This window comes from Bradysia coprophila, unplaced genomic scaffold (genome assembly GCF_014529535.1).
Source record: "Bradysia coprophila strain Holo2 unplaced genomic scaffold, BU_Bcop_v1 contig_350, whole genome shotgun sequence".
Taxonomy (NCBI): Eukaryota; Metazoa; Arthropoda; class Insecta; order Diptera; family Sciaridae; genus Bradysia; species Bradysia coprophila.
The window spans coordinates 2,020,611-2,041,513 of NW_023503608.1; the positions used below are offsets into that span (position 1 = coordinate 2,020,611).

General features: G+C 35.5%; 1 protein-coding gene across 2 annotated transcripts; it reads right to left on the reverse strand.

Moving 5' to 3' along the window:
* Nucleotides 1–88: 88 nt before the first annotated feature.
* LOC119080037 (glycine receptor subunit alpha-4-like) lies at nt 89–20,800 on the reverse strand. Of its 2 annotated transcripts, none has more exons than XM_037188229.1 (11): nt 20,309–20,800; nt 15,941–16,044; nt 4,699–4,766; nt 4,487–4,612; nt 4,321–4,430; nt 2,428–2,510; nt 2,066–2,364; nt 1,903–1,995; nt 1,520–1,663; nt 332–540; nt 89–271 (listed from the first exon to the last, which is right to left on the reverse strand). In XM_037188229.1, exons 1-11 carry the CDS (start codon nt 20,329–20,331, stop codon nt 118–120), a joined length of 1,413 nt encoding a protein of 470 aa, XP_037044124.1. In that variant the 5' UTR covers nt 20,332–20,800; the 3' UTR covers nt 89–117. The 2 variants fall into 2 exon arrangements, with proteins under 2 accessions (XP_037044124.1, XP_037044123.1); XM_037188228.1 differs by having other exon boundaries at nt 4,487–4,630.
* Nucleotides 20,801–20,903: the final 103 nt, after the last annotated feature.

A 20,903-nucleotide genomic window follows, 5' to 3' on the forward strand; every position in this document is an offset into this window, starting at 1 on the left:
AAAGTTTCGATTGTACAATTGAAAAGTTGAAGGCATTGTTGAAGAAGGCATTTTGGAAAAGTTTTGTTTGTATTTTTTAATAGAAAATTATAAAAAAAAAATTGATGTGCTTCACAATCACATTCGTTTCTTTGACTCCGTTATGTACAATATCCAGTAGACCATGCTAAAGACGAGAAAAGAAAGTGGGAAGATGATTAAAGATATCTGGTCCAATTTCCCACGTTGAGAACCCGCATACAAAATAGCCACCTCGGCTGCATTCCGGAAACTATTAAAACGAAAATTGCATTACCCCCATAACCGACCATTTCCCAGCAAAATTACTCACCGTTTTCTGTTGATTGTATTTGGATTGGAAGAAATGCTTCCGGTGTTATTCTCAATCGGATGAATATTGGCTGTTGAATTTGCAATAGGTGGTGCGTTCGATGGGATGTTTGTTATTTTCTTTTTATTCTCCGGCGTAATTTTGTTCAAATTTTGGAATGCTCGTGCTGATTGTTCTAAGCCGTTTTTTCGTTGCATGGAATTCGGCATCTGGATTTTTTTTAAATCAAAAAATGATTTATATGCATCCACAAGGGTCCTTCAATTCTTTTGTGAAAATACTTAAATTTCAAAATTGTCCTAATCTTTTACTTCACTAGTTTCAACATTTATATTGCTTTATAAATTCACATTAAATAAACTAAATACCTAATCGATGTCGATAAGAGATGACTAGAGAAAACTTTGTTATCAATTTACGTTAACAATTTTCAGATCCCGCCAAAGTAAAGTACTACAACCTTTGCCATATATCTCTAGAGCTACTCAGCCGATTTTCCTAAACAGTTCTTTTTCGAAAATAGCTAGGTAGTCCTTACATTAAGCCCAACAAAATAAGATACGGTTCCAGAGGTATGGTAGGTACGCCCTCTAGTAATGTTCAACTGAATCGTTCTAGAATTATTAAATATTTAAGCGTTGCAATAAACGTTTAGAATTCCATATTAACGTAAATTTCTATGTCGCCTCAGACACTCCAACTGATGAAAACTTCCTCATTCAAAAATCTTCCCGAAACTTTAGGAAACGTTGGTTGACCAGTAGGGGCGCCACAATTTTTTTGGGTACTTCATTACTTCATTCTTTGCGATCTAATTTTATTTTATATGAAATAACTTCACTCCGGTTAATTTCCATTGCAGTGAAGTTAGTTCACAAAAAAATAGACCTCTGACAATAGTAATTTTAAGACGAAATGTACTAGCGATGCAATAGTAATTTACTAAAATCTATGACATTTAAGTTTTGTTTTACAAACATCATATCCCCATAGGTGCGCCAAAAATTTAAATATTTTCAACTGACAGTTGGTCAAAACTAATGTCAAAAAACTGAGCGTCCATCTTTTGAAATGGAAGGCGCACTTACGACGTGAATTAGGTACTTTCAGTTCTTATGAAGTCATTTGATTCTTAAATTCTATGTGTCGATTCACAGTCGACTGTGTGGATTTTATTATATCACCTACCTGCGTTTCACTGTTAGACATTGCCATTGCCTTAGTTATTGTTTTGGCGGTTCGCCAATGCTTATCGTAACGTATTCCGAAAAGTACGATGAAATACTCAATTAGGGCGAGAAATACAAAAAGGATGCAACTTATCAACCACACCTGCATAAACAACAAACCACATTCAAAATTAATTTCAACATAATAAGGATGCATTCATAAATGACGAGTAAAATATAAATTGTTCCTCATCAGCGTGTCCAATTATGTCCAGTTTTTATTCACCGAAACCATCACTATCATAACACGGCACGTCATTTATGAATATCCCTTAATTGATTTTAATAAGCTAGCTGAAGAAAAATGTTTCTATCATTTTCTCGACTCGCTTCCGTAAATACCTCAATGCATTTCAGTTCGAGTGAATCTGGGGAATTGTTGCGAACTGTATTGAACATTGTAACTAATGTAAGTAGTGTCGTGACCAGTAAAACCTTTTTTTTTTGAAAATATATAATTACACCGCTGTTCAACTAATTAGTTAAATGTACAAATTGTTTTTACCATTCGACCGGGTACCACTTCCGGTATGACAACAAAACTTCCCCACGACATTGACACAAATAACGTGGACGGAAGATAGTGTTCCAGTAAATAGCTCTTAAGCTCACGCGACAGTGTTATCTCAAGTCGAGCGCTACAGTGGTCAACGTCACCATAATAAACGATATGTGGATCTTGTTCGGTTGAAAATGATACGACGTATTTTGGCAGACGGAAAAAGCCCTCATCGAAATCCTTGGGGAACGTTATAGGATTCTCTTTTTTCCATCGAAATGTCATGTCTTTCACAGAATATTTGTCTACGAATAAATAGGAAAAAGTTGGATTGCTCATTATACTCTTTGCAATTATATTTTACTTACAACTACTAAAGTCTACCGGACATATTTGTACATCTAGGGGATACAGCAAAAAGTCCATATCACACTTGATGATTATGGTTGCACTGAAATTGAAAAATTTTGTTAGTTTTAATATTCTTCATGATCCAACCATCCACGCTTGACACATGCATTCATGCATACATAAGGCTACCTAAAACTTAATCTGTTCCAACTGGAAATGATCAGAAAGTAATCGTTGTTGGAAAACTCCTGTTTTGTTTTATTGTCTGCACAAAAAGCACTATGCACTACAACAAAATTCGTTATTCGTTTACATTAAGTTTCGGAATCGAACACGGTCAAAAACTGAAAATTCAGATCAGGTAATTTCACAGCGACAAACCTGAATCTGCTTTATTTAAACCTGACAGGTTTACCCGAAACTTTCATACCTGAAACCCGAAATGAGACCTGACAGTTATTACCCAGATGATTATAAACAGGTTTCCGGTTAATTCAGGACAGACCGAAATTGATTACATCAGGTTCAGGTCAAAACGGTTTTCAGGTAAATTTTAGTTTAATTTGAAAATTTCCATTGAAAAGTGACAATCGCGAAGTTAAGTCTGGTTTACACTTAGGGAGGGATTTCTATTGGTTGAAATACGTCTCTCGTTTAACCAATAATAGTACTTCACGGAGCTCTCTTACAACGAAAAATGTTAATAGCAATAACACCTTTGCAAATTTGTAGCCCACATTTGGGCGAAAAAGTATTCGTTTTTTGATGATTTCTCTGAACCAAAATATTTTTTTTTTGAAAAAGTAAAACCATTGAAGCACGCAAAAGTGTGTTTGTGGGGTGATAACTTATCCAACTTGAAGAAACCTTTACAGCTTGTGTAAAGTTCAGAGAAATTATCAAAAATTTTTAAATGGTCCATTGTTCGTGTAAATCAAGACTTAATGCTCATCATTAATTTTTAGAAAAACGTTTTAGCGTCCGGGTGATGGAAGGACGAGCTTTAAAAAATAGAAATTTACGTGTTAATGTTACGTAAAGCACAGAACGATATTCAAAAATAAAAATTTGTTACTACGGACATAATGTACTAATACAAACAAGGGGTCACCAATTTTGATTAATAATCCAAAAAGAAAAAATCGTTAAATGAGCAAAATTAAAGGCGTTAAAAAGGACACAAAAGCTGATGTGGTAGTGTGAAGCGTTTAAGAGTTTAATGTTGATTAAGAATAGTTGTATACATTCATTGTAAAACCTCTACGGCCAGCACATGTTGTTTTGGCGTAGAATAACATAAACAGAAACTGTGTCCTCATTAAATACAAAAAAACTTTTACACAAAATATATTTGACCATCATGTAATTTAATAATCGCTTCACGTCGTCTTTTCGCCAGACACGCTAAATATCTAAAACAATTCGGCTGTATTTTATGTTTTATAGCACACCAATCATTTTCGGGTGTGTAAATGTATCGGCCAGGGAATGGAAATATATAATAACTTTCCACCTACACTACAATTAAACCAGGTGTGGAGTGAAGCGCTTCAAATACAACACGTACCAGTAATGTTACAATTTTAATCCAATTACTTCGGATGTAGAGAAATTAGCGTCTACGTTGGTGTTGTAATGCGATTGCTTTTTCAATTGTTCGTATTTTTAATTTTACGAGAATAGTTTTGATATAAAATGACTTGTGGAAAGGGCCTAAAAACGTGTAGAATTTACACTCGAGGTCATTTCAAATCATGCGCATAATCTTGTATGTAAGCAGAAACTAGGTGAGCTTGAATTATCCTGGACTAGGATCATTATATTGCTATCACATCCACTGAGTGAGTTCTCATTAAAGTAATAGTTGGCATGCCTCTCGGCAGTATCCAATCAAATCCAATTTTACTTACCCCATGCTGAAGACTACCGTGCTATTTCTGTACAATCTTAGGCTAGAAATTTCTTCAAACAGCTTCAGAACTTTCATCTCCCTAAGTTGTCGTATATACAGATCAGGTACCTGCAAAAAAAAAATGTTTTAGATCACTTGAATTTAAGTCCAAAAATTCTCTATACCCAAATCTCATGCCTCTCTTCCGTTTTCAATTCAATGTAACTGGGTATGGTTGTGTTCGGATCATTTTTGTGTTTGATGCGTTTGTCCTCCCATATAACTTGTAGGAAAACATCGATAGAAATTTCCTGAAAATTCGTCCGAAACTTATATGACGCAAAAGATGGTACTCAACGACTACAGTAACAATACGATAAATAAAATCTCTATTTACTTCATTGTTTTCGTTGACTGCTGATATGCGATTCAGATACAGTCCAATCGAAACATCTGTTAGTGCGCCTGTTGAACAAAAAGAAAATTTGAAGATTATTTATATTAAACATTCTAATGTGATGCAAGTCTCTAATTCTGAAACGATTAGTGTCGCTGGAAGTGAGGCTTATAAAGAACTCTCATATTTTTGTACATACATTTTGTCTTCTATAGTTCTACGTGTATAAAAGCAGATGATAAACAGAAGAAATTAGATGAAATTTAATCCCATCGTTTCATGTTAACGATTAACCCAGTCGTAGTTCCTCTGGAATCGTACCTCTAAATGTGATACCCGATGATTATGATCCTCTGGGATTCGTAATTAATTAATTATAACAAGATAAAGATGAAGTGTCGCCACTTACAGGTAATGGGTATACAATCCCTCAATTGCAGGGACTATTTTTGAGGTACAATTTTCACAGCTTTTTCAATTTTTTTTCGCATATTTTCTCTAATTTTCTTCAAAAATTGTTCATAAGCTTCTTTGTCACTAGCATTTATAGTGGGTTACATTGTATGCTGCGAAAGTAGTTACAGACTCCGAAGTGTGTTTTTGAGCAACAACGCTTCAGTAACTATATCAAAAAGTTGTTATTGAAGTAGTGAAGTGCGTATTACAGCATCCAATGTGTACTACTTGTCCCATGCTAAAGTTCAATTGTGAAACTGAAAAAAATAACCAAAAATAATCCACATGTAATGGATCATTTTCGTAGCGTGTACATTGCTAAGTAATCGTCAACTTTCGCATGGGGCGGGTAGTAAAACTATTTTTCCAGGGTTAGTAAGAAAAACCACTTATATTAAGGTTTGGAACTCTGTATTTGGCATTGTGCGATTGCAGCCCTTGCATTCGGCTCAGGCTGCCACCCTCACACTTAGCTAAATAAAAAGTTCCAGACTAATATTATCTAATATTATTGCGCGCTGAATCCACAAGCTTCGTCAATACGACTCGAATCGTTTTTGATTTGAAGTAAACAAGGATACACCTGCAGCACATTTCCCTTTCTGTACTGTTTTTTTAGAAAGCAATTGAAGATAATTTTAATTGTAAATTCATCAAATCCACTTCTATTTACTTAAACAATTGATTGTAAGTGAGTTGCACATTGAAAACTTAAATTGATTGCGTGCTAATTGTGCTTGAATTCATTAGTGCAAATTAGGCTTACTTCCAATGCATACATCACCGAGCAATATTTATGAGACCGATATTATAGTGGTATAATTCAATGTGGCACGCTGTTTTACAGCCACTTTCATGCATACTCTCACTGATGTATATTATGCTGATGTGGTTGCCAATGATTAAAATAAATTTAACGAATATAAAGTAAGTGTAGTCACGGGCCGAGATTATTATGGCATCAAGCTTGGGCATTATTCATAACTGAAATGTTGTTGTTGTTCGTTGCTGAACAGCGTCGAGGTAAATATTAATAAGGCTGGTATTTTATGTGTGTAATTTTGTTTATACGAAAATTTTGTTGCATATTTTAATGGGCTTAATATACAATGTTTGCCCGCGTTTCGAGCTTCAGTTTCCAATAACCGAAAATATATATAACAGCGCATTGTGGAGCTATAAAAATTTGGCATGTCTGCCGAGAAACGTATTTATTTTTCAAATACCTTTTAACCTAGACCTACCTATTCAAGCAAAAGTTTAGAAACAATTTCACCTTGAATGTCGTCGAATGTATAAAAACAAAATATATTTTATGAAATCTATAAGTTTTAAGTTCAGGTTTTTGATCCACTTACAGGTGATATATATGTAAGACTTCCCCCAATCGTTGTAGAAACAACAATATTTTCCTTGCCTCCACATATTATGTGGCAATATAATATTGTATCGATTTTGAAAAGAAACTTGATTTTGATTTCGTTTGAAAAACATTTTCAGCACAGTATTTGCCACAAAAGAGACGAATTGTCTGGATTATCTTTTAATCCATTTTCCATTTCGAATGGCTAAAGGCGATCTTTGAAGTATGGAAAGAGAAAGTTAAGACATTATGAACTTCATCGGATTGTAACGTTTGTTGTGTCGACTTTATCTAATTATGGTAACCGATACATTGGGTGTCACTGACATTTTCTATTTTTGTGTGATGAGAAGAATTTCAGGAATTGTTGCATTTCTTGATTTGAGTTCATTTAGAAATTGTGGTCCAAGAAGTGCTGGACCATAGCACTGTTTCTAGTAGAAACTTTCTACCATTAACACAGAATAAGGCTTTGCATTTCTTTCGTGCAGATAGGATCATGCTTTTTTCGTGTGAGTTAAAACACACAACATATTTAAATATTACATGCAAACATCTATCAAAATTTTGAGGTTTTTTAACGTATGACATTGGAGTGTTTATGCTAGAAGCAATGCTATGGCTGGACCCTTCAGGAAAAGTAACAATTTCAATTTACAGTAGCAAGGAATTTTGAACAATGAAAATATTGGCTAATTTAATTCCACTACATATACACACTGAGCCTATCGTTTTACCATTTTTATGAAGTTAACTTTACAAACCTTCTCTGTTTGATATCAGATAAATAAATAAATAAATATTAAATAAAATAAATAAATTACTGACCAAGCAATACAACAATTTTATTATTAATTGTACCGATGCTTTTTGAAGTTTGGCATCGCAGCTGTGGGTGGCGCCACGGCTGCCATACTCTGCGCGGTTTTAGTAACAATTTATTTATTGTCACTAAAATTACCGAAAAACAAATTGTCGGATGTGAGAGATCCACAAAAGCTGTATGTAAGCACAAAAAAAAACAAAACAAAACAAAGAGTTTTAAAAAATGACGAAAAAGTGTATATAATGCTCGTACAATTGAAGCGATTGCTCGCTTCAGTTTGTGTCGTGCTGATATGCACATAGTCATAGCAAGACATAGGTGCACTGATGATGGCGTGATACGCCGAAATCAGCATTGTTTTGTCCTGTTGTTCGTCCACACTATGATTGTAAACGGTAAAACGTTTCGTCACGAATTGTAAACGGTAACACGTTTCGTTCGTCCTTCGTTGAATAAAAGAAATTTTTTCAACAATTTTGGTCAAGTCAAAGCAATACAACACTTTGTCAATGTTGAATTACTGACCAAGCAATACAACAATTTTATTATTAATCAGATAAATAAAATCGTTCATGTTAAGTACCTACTTCCACGATAGAGTAAAGTTAACCAGGCAGGAGCGCTGATTTTACTAGGGACCTGAATTATCTAGTAGCCTTATTTATTTTGCGAATTAAATTTTTCAACTTATGTCAGTGTTCATTTGAGTTCATTATCATCCCTGGTATTAGGTCCCTTATTTGACACAGATGGTTACAGAAGGGTATTTAGAATAGAATAGAGGGTGTGGCCTTCTATGAGGCGCCTATAGTTTCATTACCTGTACTAAACACATGGCGAAGCATTTATGAAGTAATTTGTATTTATTATGAGAATGGTGTTAGATATCCAAGAAAAAAATGGAAAGTGAAAATACAAATTTTGTATTCTTTTTGGAGAACTAATTAGTGAATACGCACAGTATTCGCACTTGAAGCAATTAGTTTAAGTCGAGGTAAATTCTTCGGTATGTTTTTTCTGCAAAAAGAGTTATTGTTTGGAATTACCCAAAACAGATTTTCCGATCTTTGCATAGATTTGTTACAATGGCAATAAATCATCTTAGCAAGTGGTTTAATGTGGTAAATGATATTAGTTCTGACATGATACGGAAACCAGAAAGGTAGGGGAGATAAAACTGTTGCTAAAAAAGGCGTCAAGTTTGAAAGACATTTCTCTTGCATTCAGTATTTGTTGCTCCTGCGAGGAGGTCAGTTTGTAAATTTGTGTTGCAACTTTAGTGGAAAAGGCAAATTTCCATATTGCCTCAGCAAGTTTAAATAAAAATTTAAATATAATTGTGAATCGTAACAAAAAGAAAAATGAACAGTGAAATGTGGGAAATTAATCGGAAGAAAGCAAAGATGTATGGTGAAAAGCGTTATCAAGCTTTAATTAGTTCGAAAAAGTCTTATAAAAGCGGCGATAACAAAAAAGGAAAACGTGATTCGGAACTAGTGGAACAGTATACAAACCTACGCGACCAGTACAATAAAATTGCCGCTGATGCAATTTTTCTTTATTATAACAAAGGACTACGGAAAACAGTAATTGATTTGCATCAACTTACTGTCAAAGAAGCGTTACAAAAACTGGTGGAACGCATAATAAGTGTCATAGGTGACGGTGAATACATATTAGATGTGATTGTTGGAAAGGGCATCCACAGTGAATACGAGCCAAAAATAAATCCCAGCGTTGTGGATTTTGCAGAAAGGTACGACATACCTTATGAATTCAACTATCGAAATGAGGGACTGATACATCTGTTTTTGATGGAATGTAGCGTATCTTTGCTATCGTCAATTGAACCAAATTTTCAAGACATTCGTCATAGCAGTGCATCTAAAAGGAAATCAGGAAATTTGGAAGATTTTGTACATCCGATCATCAAAATAAGAAAAAAGAAGAGGATGTGCCAGTTTAATTCTCTTGCAGCTGCCGCTTTCTACATCGAGAACAAAGAAAATAAACAACCACTTGCATTACCAACAAAATACGAGACAAAATGTGCAGAATCCAATCAGGATCCATCAGCTGCAAACAGATCAAAAAATATGCGGAGAACTAAAAAGAAGAAAAAGCAAAGTGTGCCTCAAACACCAACAGGTCAGAATTGTGGAAATGAAGAATTCTCTCACATCGAACCAATTGATCGAGTCTATCAGGAAGCAAATGCAATCGAAGCAGTTAAAATAACTTCGCAAGATTTGGAAACAACATTGGTGTCAATTGAGCCACAGGAATCGGTGCTTCAATCTAACGAAAATTCTTCTGAACGCTATTGGATTTTCTATTTTTTTTTTACTGTATTTCTGATGATACTTCTAGGAGTATTACAGACATCTGGATTCTGGTGAGCTTAATTCTGCTCAAAAGCTGTTTGCCATATTTATTTATTATTTATATTCTTGTATAATATGTCCTCTATTGTCGAATTATTTGTAATATAGTTAAATTTTGTAAATATCATTGTTTATTTATGTTTGCTTTACTATAAGATACAATTATGTTTCTTTGTGTAGGTTAATACGGTTAATTTAATTTATAATTCTTTTTATAGATTATGTATAAAAACAGAAAAATAAAGACAAACATTAACATCAACTCAAAATGCTTCTTTCTATCATCATTCTCCGAGCTCAGGAGAATACTTTTACCCTAGTTTCGATTGATTTTTTTTTTATTTTCGATGTGAAGCGGGTTCCGAAAACAGCTTTGCAACAATAACTCAAGAAATAATTGTTATAAATTATTGTAATGTTGTACTACTGTTGGAATTGGAAAGACCAACAGCTAGTGTATATGCACTGGATGGTGGAAGAACATTTCGGAATTCCCGATCCATTAACTAATAACTCTCATCGTCGCATCACTTTTTTATTCCTTTGTCTAGAAAACAAATTCGCATCCCAATATAGCATTTAAAAGTTATATCGAAATGTCAACTGTTTTCTACTGCACAGATTGATCAAGCCATCATAGATCAATTTAATGTTCTCTCTCCTGGAATCAATGTCACGTCAGACATTACATTGTTGGGCGCACCGGTTACCCTAGGTGCTGGTGATCAATGTTTTGCTAACAAACTGAGCGAGCTACGACTGATGTTTAGCAGATTGAAATCTCTCAGGAGTAACCATGTGTCATTCTATCTGCTCCGTCATTGCTTTGCAATTCCGAAGTTGACGTACCTCCTTCGAACATGTCCTAACTGGTTATTTGAGCATCATTTGACAGCGATAGACCTAGAGATCAAATCGTGTTTGGAGAATGTCATCAACAACAGCTTAAACGATAATCAGTGGCTGCTGGCTTCGCTTCCTATTAGACTCGGTGGATTAGGAATTAGACGCACAACTGACATTGGTGTTTCCGCTTTTTTATCATGAGTGAACTCTGTCTCGTCGCTACTTGGTTTGATGTTTAATTTTGACCGCGAAATAGTGGCTTCGATTCCGTTTTATAACGATGGTTTGGATTTGTGGAATTCAATCAACAACGACAATTACCGCAACATGTGTGTCATCAGGAGAGCTGGGATTCAATCAATTCGATGCGTCTGTGGAATTCGATGAACGTTTGCAGTGATGTAGACAAAGCTCGTCGTTTGGCTTTGACACTACCTGAATCCATTTTTTGGTTGTATGCTTTACCATCTCGCTCGATTGGAACTCTACTTGAGAATAACCACTTTCGAATATGTGTGGGCCTAAGACTGGGCTGTCGTCTGTGCGTCCAACATCGCTGTGCTTGTGGTGATATCGTTTTGGAGAACGGTCTCCATGGTCTGTCATGTCTGAAAGCTGCTGGCCAACATCCTCGCCATCGTTTGTTCAATGACATCATTTGGCGCACTTTGAATTCGGTCAACCATCCCAGTCAACTAGAACCTCCTGGTTTGTTCCGCACCGATAACATATAACATGCCAAAGGTACAAAACTTTATTTTACCTGAAAAATAAACTAATTCCAGGGGTGGCGCCATCTAATATGCAAAATTACTTCTCTTGATCAAGTGATGCAAAACAAACAGAGCAAAAATACTCTTCCCTTTCCCATGGCTCGCGTGAAGCGAATAAAAAGACAAAAATCCTGTTTCGACCTCCGGATCCAGTGGCGGTCAGAGGTTAGCGTGGTCTAACCATCTTCAGTCGTTTCCACTGGTCCGTTGCACGAGACAGCCGTAAATTTTCTAATTGAACAAGTTTTTTGAAAATTTACAATAAACGTTTTGCCATCTTCTGATGGAAAATTCGAAGCTTAGCGGAGAGCTACTATGAAAATTTACCCAAAAAACGTAGCTCAACGAAGAGAAAATTCATTCAACTTTCAAAATTCATTCAACGAGTAGACGGAATTACGGTCAATGTTTAACCTGGGACGCGACTTGTTCCGACACTTTCGCACCTTCTTACCTTCATCAGTCGTCGAGAGAATGTGGTATTATCGCTGAAAATTCTGCTCGCTCGAAAAACCGTCTTTACGCACCGGTTACTGAACAGAATTTCGTTTTCGTTCCTGTGGCCGTGAAACAATGGGACCATGGTGCGAAAGTGGAAGTAGATTTCTTCATGACCTTGGTCGTTTGTTATGCGAGAAAACCGGGGATCCGAGATCAAAGTCGTATTTGTTTCAAAAAATTAGTTTGTGCGTTCAACGCGATTTCGGTAATGGGCACTTTGCCCCATGGGAAGAAGTTAGATGAAATTTACGAGTTTTTGTAACTTCATTTTTGTAACCAATTTTAATGTTTCAATAAACGCTTGAACAGTAATAGTTATTTATCTACCAAGGTAGGTATGAAGGTATTTTTTCGCACTAGATGTCGATTGTCGATCCGAGGCGAAGCCGAGGTCGACAAGACGTCGTGTGCGAAAAAATACCGGCATACCTACCGTGGTAGATACAACGTTTTTCGCAATTTCGGGCCATAATCACCTTTCCAATGCAAAATATTACCAAAATTTCTACCAAACATTCACATGCAAACATGAATTCATTTGAACGATCAAGCAACCTGCACTATATACACATTGCAATGTAATGTATAGAGACGTGCTAAATAAAATCAAGTAGTCAATGCTTAGTATGTACGCTTCAACAATACGTTCTGAATAATTGTGTGACTCTGTAGCCGAATGACTATGGTCGTTGCTTGGTGTTTGGAAGAATTTTGGTGTTGGGTGTTCAAATCCTGGTTTGTGCTAAGTTTTTATTTATAAAATTTAGTCTTTCTTAAAGGCACTAAGCTCTGTAGCGTGCGAAAAAAAGGTGAAAAAGCCCAAGTGCGAAAAAAAATCAAAAACGCACTGTGAAATAAATACCTTCAAAACGACATTAAATGGATGCATGGAAAGGTGATGATTATGGACAGGAATTGCGAAAAAGTTATATTGAAATCTACTTTAGTCAAAAAGTCAAAATCCATTTTTTATGACGTGCAATTTATTTTGTTTTCTTCTAATGGACAAATAATTACCACTCCAGGCAAAATCTTTAAAAATGGTTTGTATGTATTCAGTACGCATGCATAGGTAGAAAACTAATAAAAAATGCAAAGTTTATGAAAAAGTAGGCGTGCCGAGATTTCTAAGTTTGACAGTTCAACCGTTCTATGAAAAAAAAGTCAGGCGTGTTCTATCCCAGCCGTGAGGGGCCGTGCTTATCATTTCTCTGGTCTAACCGTTTCTGCAAAGCACTATTTTTGAATGGAAATTCGATCGAAGAGATGAATACTTACAAGAGAACTGCTATCGCCCAAAAACCACTTACAGTGGAAGTGTGACGCAAGTCTTTTTATCCACTTACAAAAGAATTAATATCGGTAGGGTTGACGCTTAGAGCTTCGACACACAAAAAGTAAAGCGTCCTAGAGGTGCATAATCTACTATGAACTCATTTGTTATAACATTCACATCCAGAGTTTATTGTTTATTTTTATCTATAGCAAGGTTCTTACATGCACCAATTTACCGTTTCCCATCAATTCCGCTTCAAAATGCTCTGACATTTGATCCTGTGTCAATTTAATCCCTCATTAACTGCGATACAATTTCCAGTAAGATCAAAAAGCATAGTTATATCATGTTATCACACGGATTAATTTCGTATTTACCTCCATTTAGTTAATTGTTCATTCAATATGGAACAATAAAATTTCATTGGTCGTATCATCTAAATGACACACATGGAGTTTCTATTTATTGCTTATATATTTCGGTGGATGAACGGTTATATTAAAGGGTACCTCAAACGGAAAAACTTTTTATTATGAGTAAAAAAATAAAATATTCGAGTCATGGGAACCTAAAAACAATAAATAGCATGTTTGCCATAAATCAGCTGAATTTTATTATTATTCTTGTCTTCACCTTGATGAAAATTATAGAATTAACTTGGCGGTGTATTTTGTTTCGGATAACCATGATAATATTCAGATATATTATTTTTGACAATAAATTATTTATTTATACACGTATATAGATTGGAATAACATATCACCTATTCCGGGATAGATATATGGTGCTAATATATAAAATGAAATAAAAAAGTTTTCAAACGACTCATTCAATTGGCGAAAATAAGTTCACTAGAAACATATCTACACAGAAATGCTGTCGTGCGTTATTTCATTTCGAATGTTATTGGAAGCGCGTTTTTTTAGCTAAGCAAATAATAAAAAAAAACAAGAGGAGATTGACGCGGCAGGCGCGTTAGCAATAGACTCGCACGTTCCGAAACTACAATTTTCGCAATATTTCCACACATTTAGTATAGTTGAGTGTAACTGCTATTACAATCACAGTAGTCCTTATTACATAAATTAAATTTCGAAAATGGTACAATTGTGAAATCACATAATATGAAGAGTACTTACTATTAATAGTTAAATATTGATAGTCAAATGTCGAACAACGTAGGCGCAAGCGGATCATACATTTTAATCAGTCAAGTCTTGACGCTCGCCTAGTTAACATCTCCGCTAAAACATTCTCTTTCAACTATCAACTATTGATAGTTGACTATCAATAGTTGAGGAAGAATGTTTTAGTGGAGATGTTAACTGGACGAGCGGATCATACATTTTAATCAGTCAATTCGTGACTCTTGTCCAGTTGACATCACCGTTAAACATTCTACCTATCCAATATTGATAGACAACTATCAATAGTTGATAGTTGAGGGAGAATTTTTTGGCGGAGATGTTAACTGGACGAGCGTCATATATTGACTGATTAAAATGTATGATCCGCTAGCTACTAGATTGTTCGACATTTGATAGTCAACTATTGAATGTCAACTATCACACCATTATGTGATTTCGCAATATTTCCATATATTGCGTAATTGAATTTATTACATAATATTACAAAAATTTACAGCAGCACTAGTCTATGCGCAGCGCTCGTTCGGTGAACATCTTTGTTGAAGCATCTTAAATATTTGAGTTCTCATCGAAAAGGCTCACCCTCTATCACATATCAGACATACGTGAGAATGGTAGTTGGGCAGAGTGAATTCGATTGGGACTAAAAATCTTAATGGAGTGATGTGTGTCGTTGCGCGAGACGCTGTGACCTATAAATTTTTGAGGTCTGATCGAAAAGGCTCACCCTTCATCAATATACCAGACTCAAGTGATAATTGTAGATGGGCAGAGTCAAAAAGATCGGGATCAAAAGTTTGGATAGTTTGAGCGTGTCGCTTCAACCGTCCTTTCATATTTTTCTAAAGTTACGACACACGGACAGACAGACGGACGGACGGACGGACGGACGGACGGACGGACGGACGGACGGACGGACGGACGGTCGGACGGACGGACGGACGGACGGACGGACAGACGGACGGACGGACGGACGGACGGACGGACGGACATGGCTCAATCGTCTTATAATATCATACTGATAATAATTGCCCACTACGATATAGGCCGTTTTCGATTATTTCACTTACTTACACGATGGTGGGCAAAACATAAAGACTCTCACGATTTACTTCGTATCGTGCGAGTCTAATTAGCAAAAGGAACTTAGATGTCTATTATTAGGCATTATAACTATGGTTGTGTTCGTAACAGTGAAACAGAGTTACAAACCATTTTTTTTTCTATGATTGACTTGATGTTACTAAAAGTCAATATCAATGATAAAACATTTTCATTTGATTAAAATGCCTTTAATATTTTATTAGCCCAATAATTTTCTTATTGAGAATATGAGGCATGCACATCGTATAAAAATATGACTAAAGTCAATCACGTAAGGTAAACTTAAAATTTTATTCACGACGGCGCGGCGCGGCGTATGTTTGTTTACCCCTAATTTTTGAGTAAAGTGTATCTTATTTGAATAGAAAAATAAAATTATGGAAATGGCTTCTTGTGTGTGTATATTGTTCTCGTTTTCGCCTCGGAACAACAAACTTCATACTAGAAGCGCTATTCCGATCAGTTGGTGCACCTTCACACAAAAAGCCGTTTCTACAATTTGTCTTATTGATATCACTAGTGTAATACAAAACAAATAAGACGAATTAAACGATATAATACTTACTCGGTCTTTCATTTTTATCATATCCTTCATCCATAGTGTAAGTCGATGCGATCACTGCTTGAGTTGATACAGAAACCATTTTAATTTTAAGCAGAATTAATGCACTGTAATGTCAGTTTTATTTTAAATTAATTGACTTTAATTGAGTTTAAGTAAATTTATCATCCATTGCTATCACTCACTTCTACAACTTTCTCTCTGATTCTTTCTAAATAACTAGGAAAATTCTTACGCCCAAAACTATCTCAAATAATCCTAACGGAATCTCCTTCTCGACCTATCTTCAAACAGACTATTGTAATTAGGCTTGCAATTTAAGTCTTTTAATCTGTTATGGACGGATATCATCACTGTTTAATTGATAACGACTGCAGAAATAAACGTTGTGTCTAGGGCGATCATGTATAGCAAAACGTACGTTCAAAACAAATGAAGTAAAAGATTCGAAATGATTCTCTTAAAAATTCTTAAACAAAAAGGAAGTAATAGATCAGATAGTGAAACGTCTGAAATGCTTGCCATATATGAAAGGTTAACGAGTGAAATATTTGTTGCGTGAGGATTATGGTTGCATCATTTTCTAACACATACATAACTACGGCTATTACACAAATGGTAATCGTCTCCTAAGAGAAATTTTAGCATTAAAGGAAAACGCGACCATTAAATATTAATAATATTTTATTATTATTATGTCCTTGACAGTCATACAAGTACGTTGAAATTACACTGACCCCGAGTAGGGGGGTGATTTATGTTACCAAACAGATTCTCAAAATTAGGTACCTGGTACATTTTCTTCAGAAATTCAGCTATGATGGTTTTAAATGACGTTGCATGCTTGCTTATCAAAAGAGGTCATCAGATTGTGATTTTTCTAATTTATACAAAAAATGAATTTAAAAACATAATTTTCTTTTGATTTAATTTATAAATCGACCAGAAAAATGCAAAGTAAAGAGTGTTCGAGCAGTGCCCATGTTTACATAATAGAAAATGAGCTGCTGCTGCCTCATTCAATAAATGCAATTAACTCCAGGTCCGAACTGGATGGAGATGGGCGCATCATTATTGTCTTCAACGTTTCCTTTACTTTTCAAATGAAACTATGATCTGAAGAAAAGTATTAGATAGACATACGTTTCGCGAAATAGTTATTCTGTTCCTCTTTTTGTTCATAGTATCGCTTAGTGTTTGATGCAAAATCTTTTACTTCATTCAATTCAACAAACATTCCACTACGTAGAAGAGCGCTTATTTTTAGCATTGTTGACGATAGCGGGTGGGTATTCGTTTCTGAAAGGCCAATAGTATTTAACCGGGGTTTTTAAAGTTTTTCTTAATAGCATCTTCATCGTTTGTTCTAAGTTAATATTAGTTCGTCTCTGGCGTGTCTGGCTTACATTGTACGTATTATGTTACCAGGAGACGGGTAAATCATGTCGAATAAAAAATTTCATACGAAAAGTATTAGTTGCAACATGGCACCGATATCTTTTCGGATAATGCAACACTAATTTTAAATCTTGTTTACAAGCTTACATAAGTTCAAATTAGCACTAAATGGCCACGTTTATAATCTTTTTAGAAAAATGAATTAACTCAAATTACAAATCTCCTTTAACCACGATTGCCCTATTAGTATTCTTGACTCAAGTTTTTAGCCCCGTACGAAGTACTGGGGGCTTATAAGATTAATATGCCGTTTGTAACACGTCGAATTGGAAGCAGACAGTAAGGGCAAAGCTTTTGGTTATGTTCATAGATGACGAATCCGCAATAAAAAAAATGTCCGTCCGTCCGTCCGTCCGTCCGTCCGTCCGTCCGTGACCCCTCTAGCTTGAGCAAATCGCAACCTTTTTTCAAAATTCTTTTTTTCCCCGATTGGTATCGACAAAAGTTAGGTCAAGTTCGAAAATGGGCATGGTAGGGTCAGCCCTTCCAGAGCTAGGGCCCTATAGGTGTTTTTCAGTCTTTCGACGATATCTACCGAAATACGCACGTAATAGATGCTTGTGATATATCAAATGAAACATTGTTTTTGTGTAGGATGCAACGCGAGCTTGTTGGGAGGGCTCAAAGGTCGTTACTCGGCCCTAAGTGTTTTTTCCACATAAATCGAGTAAATCTCATCCGATTTTGCCAGATTTAGTTTTTTATGGAAGGTAATTGAATACCGAAAAGAACGTGGCGAAAAAAGTTTCAAATTTGGGCCCTTGGACTAAGGCCGCTACTCGGCCCTAAGTGTTTTTTGCACATAAATCGAGTAAATCTCATCCGATTTTGCTAGATTTTGTTTTATTTGAGAGATAATTGAATACCGAATAGAATGATGGCAAAAAATGTTTCAAATTTGGGCCCTTGGACTAAGGCCGCTACTCGGCCCTAAGTGTTTTTTGCACATAAATCGAGTAAATCTCATCCGATTTTGCTAGATTTTGTTTCATTTGAGAGATAGTTGAATGCCGAATAGAATGATGGCAAAAAAAGTTTCAAATTTGGGCCCTTGGACTAAGGCCGCTACTCGGTCCTAAGTGTTTTTTGCACATAAATCGAGTAAATCTCATCCGATTTTGCTAGATTTAGTTTTTTATGGAAGGTAATTGAATACCGAAAAGAACGTGGCGAAAAAAGTTTAAAATTTGGGCCCTTGGACTAAGGCCGCTACTCGGCCCTAAGTGTTTTTTGCACATAAATCGAGTAAATCTCATCCGATTTTGCTAGATTTAGTTTTTTATGGAAGGTAATTGAATACCGAAAAGAACGTGGCGAAAAAAGTTTAAAATTTGGGCCCTTGGACTAAGGCCGCTACTCGGCCCTAAGTGTTTTTTGCACATAAATCGAGTAAATCTCATCCGATTTTGCTAGATTTAGTTTTTTATGGAAGGTAATTGAATACCGAAAAGAACGTGGCGAAAAATTTTTCAAATTTGGGCCCTTGGACTAAGGCCGCTACTCGGCCCTAAGTGTTTTTTGCACATAAATCGAGTAAATCTCAACCGATTTTGCTAGTTTTTGTTTTATTTGAGAGGTAATTGAATGCCGAATAGAATGATGGCAAAAAAAGTTTCAAATTTGCGCCCTTGGACTAAGGCCGCTACTCGGCCCTAAGTGCTTTTTGCACATAAATCGAGTAAATCTCAACCGATTTTGCTAGTTTTTGTTTTATTTGATAGGTAATTGAATACCCAATGGAAAGTTGGCAAAAAAATTTGGGTTTATAAAATAATGTCGTAAATTGTTGGTTTTATTTGAGAGGTACTTCGTACGGGCTTTCGTAATTGCGCTATGCGCAATTTTAAAAATGAACACTTTCAGTAAATTTGACCATGCCCAACTTGACTTGCATTTTGGTAACAGACGCATTAGAGGGTTGTAGACGTATTAGGGTTCCGGGCGTATTACGGCTACGGACGTATTATGGTTACGGACGAAATAGGATTACGGATCGTACGGGGCTAAGTCGCAGCAAACGCTCCGACTGTTCTGATGCCTTGTTTTTTAAATAAAGTAACTCGTAAATGTTCATCGTCGTTATACACGGCTAATGTTTCATGATTTCATCGTTAAATTTGATTATTACGTTTAAGAAAGTGGGTGTTGTTATGGAGTTATGCCTTCAAATCATTTATGCTTGTACTGAATATATGGCTTCAACAATCCTTCGAAACGCCGTTAATTTGGTGGATATAATTTCTGCATAATTTACCGAGTGTAAAGTTTGACGATTTAACATTAATGGATTGTTATTGGCTATCATAAAGAAAATTCAGACGTTTTTTTTTAGACACTAGATGTGTAGATTGTCACTTGAGACCATAAAAGCCGTTTGTGTGTCATTAGGTTGCGCTTCTTTGAGAAATTATTCAAAAATACTTCGGTATTCGGTATTTCACTGGATATAATGGAAGATCCTAGAACTGGAATTTTGTTTTGCTGGTCCAAGAGACGAATGACTAATTTTATTTTCCCTCATCACTGGACATTAAGTTTTGTCCTCGGTTTTGTCACCCTATTATGTTCACCTATTCATCCTTCCTAGTGATATGATTGAAAAGCTGAGTTGAGCTTTTACTAAAATAACTGGAACAAATAATATAAATTTGTTTTAATGGGGCTATTGATCTTGCCTTGGGAGTTGCGGGAAACGTCGTTACTAGAGAAACTGGGACAAGTAGAAATTTCTTTAAATGGGGCTATTGATCTTTCCTTGGGAGTTAAGGAAAATGTTCTCAGCTCATATTGACAGAATCTTTAAATCTAAAAATCTTATCAACTCTATGAATATTGACACATGAGAATCATTCTTTAAACGGGCAAGAGACAATTAACTTGGTATAATTATGCTCGTGCTACAGAAGTACTTACCATATTATCTGGACTAATCTCATTACTAAGTGGTAGATCAGTACAAAAAATAAATTTACTAGAAAATAGTCCGTAATATTAATTGGATCTCAATTAAAAATTGATTTCACATTGGTAACTGCTTTTTTTTAGATAAACGGAAAGTTTCACGACCCGTTCCAAAAACCAACTCATTTTCGTATTATATGAAATGAGATATTGGCTGTTGCACAAAAAAAGACCACCAAACATCAAACAATCATCGTGTCTTTTTGGCAATAAATAGAACTATCTTTGCCAATTTTTCGTTTTAAATTTTGTATATTAGAAAACCGCACAAACCACCGCCAATGTAGAGTTTCGTTTATGCCACAACTTTCCGTTGCATGATAATCTCAACGCTAATCATAATGTTAAACATAAAAGAATTCGTGTCTATTCGCTTCAACAGTAATTCGTCAGTCGAAAATATTTTAATCAATGAATTATAAACAAAATAATTATTTTATTAAAAAATAATAGTACTTTATTTCATATGGAGTAGGATCCTCGAGCGACAGCGAGAATCCTACTCCATATGAAATACAATGCTTTATTGCATGAGCGAAAACGAGAC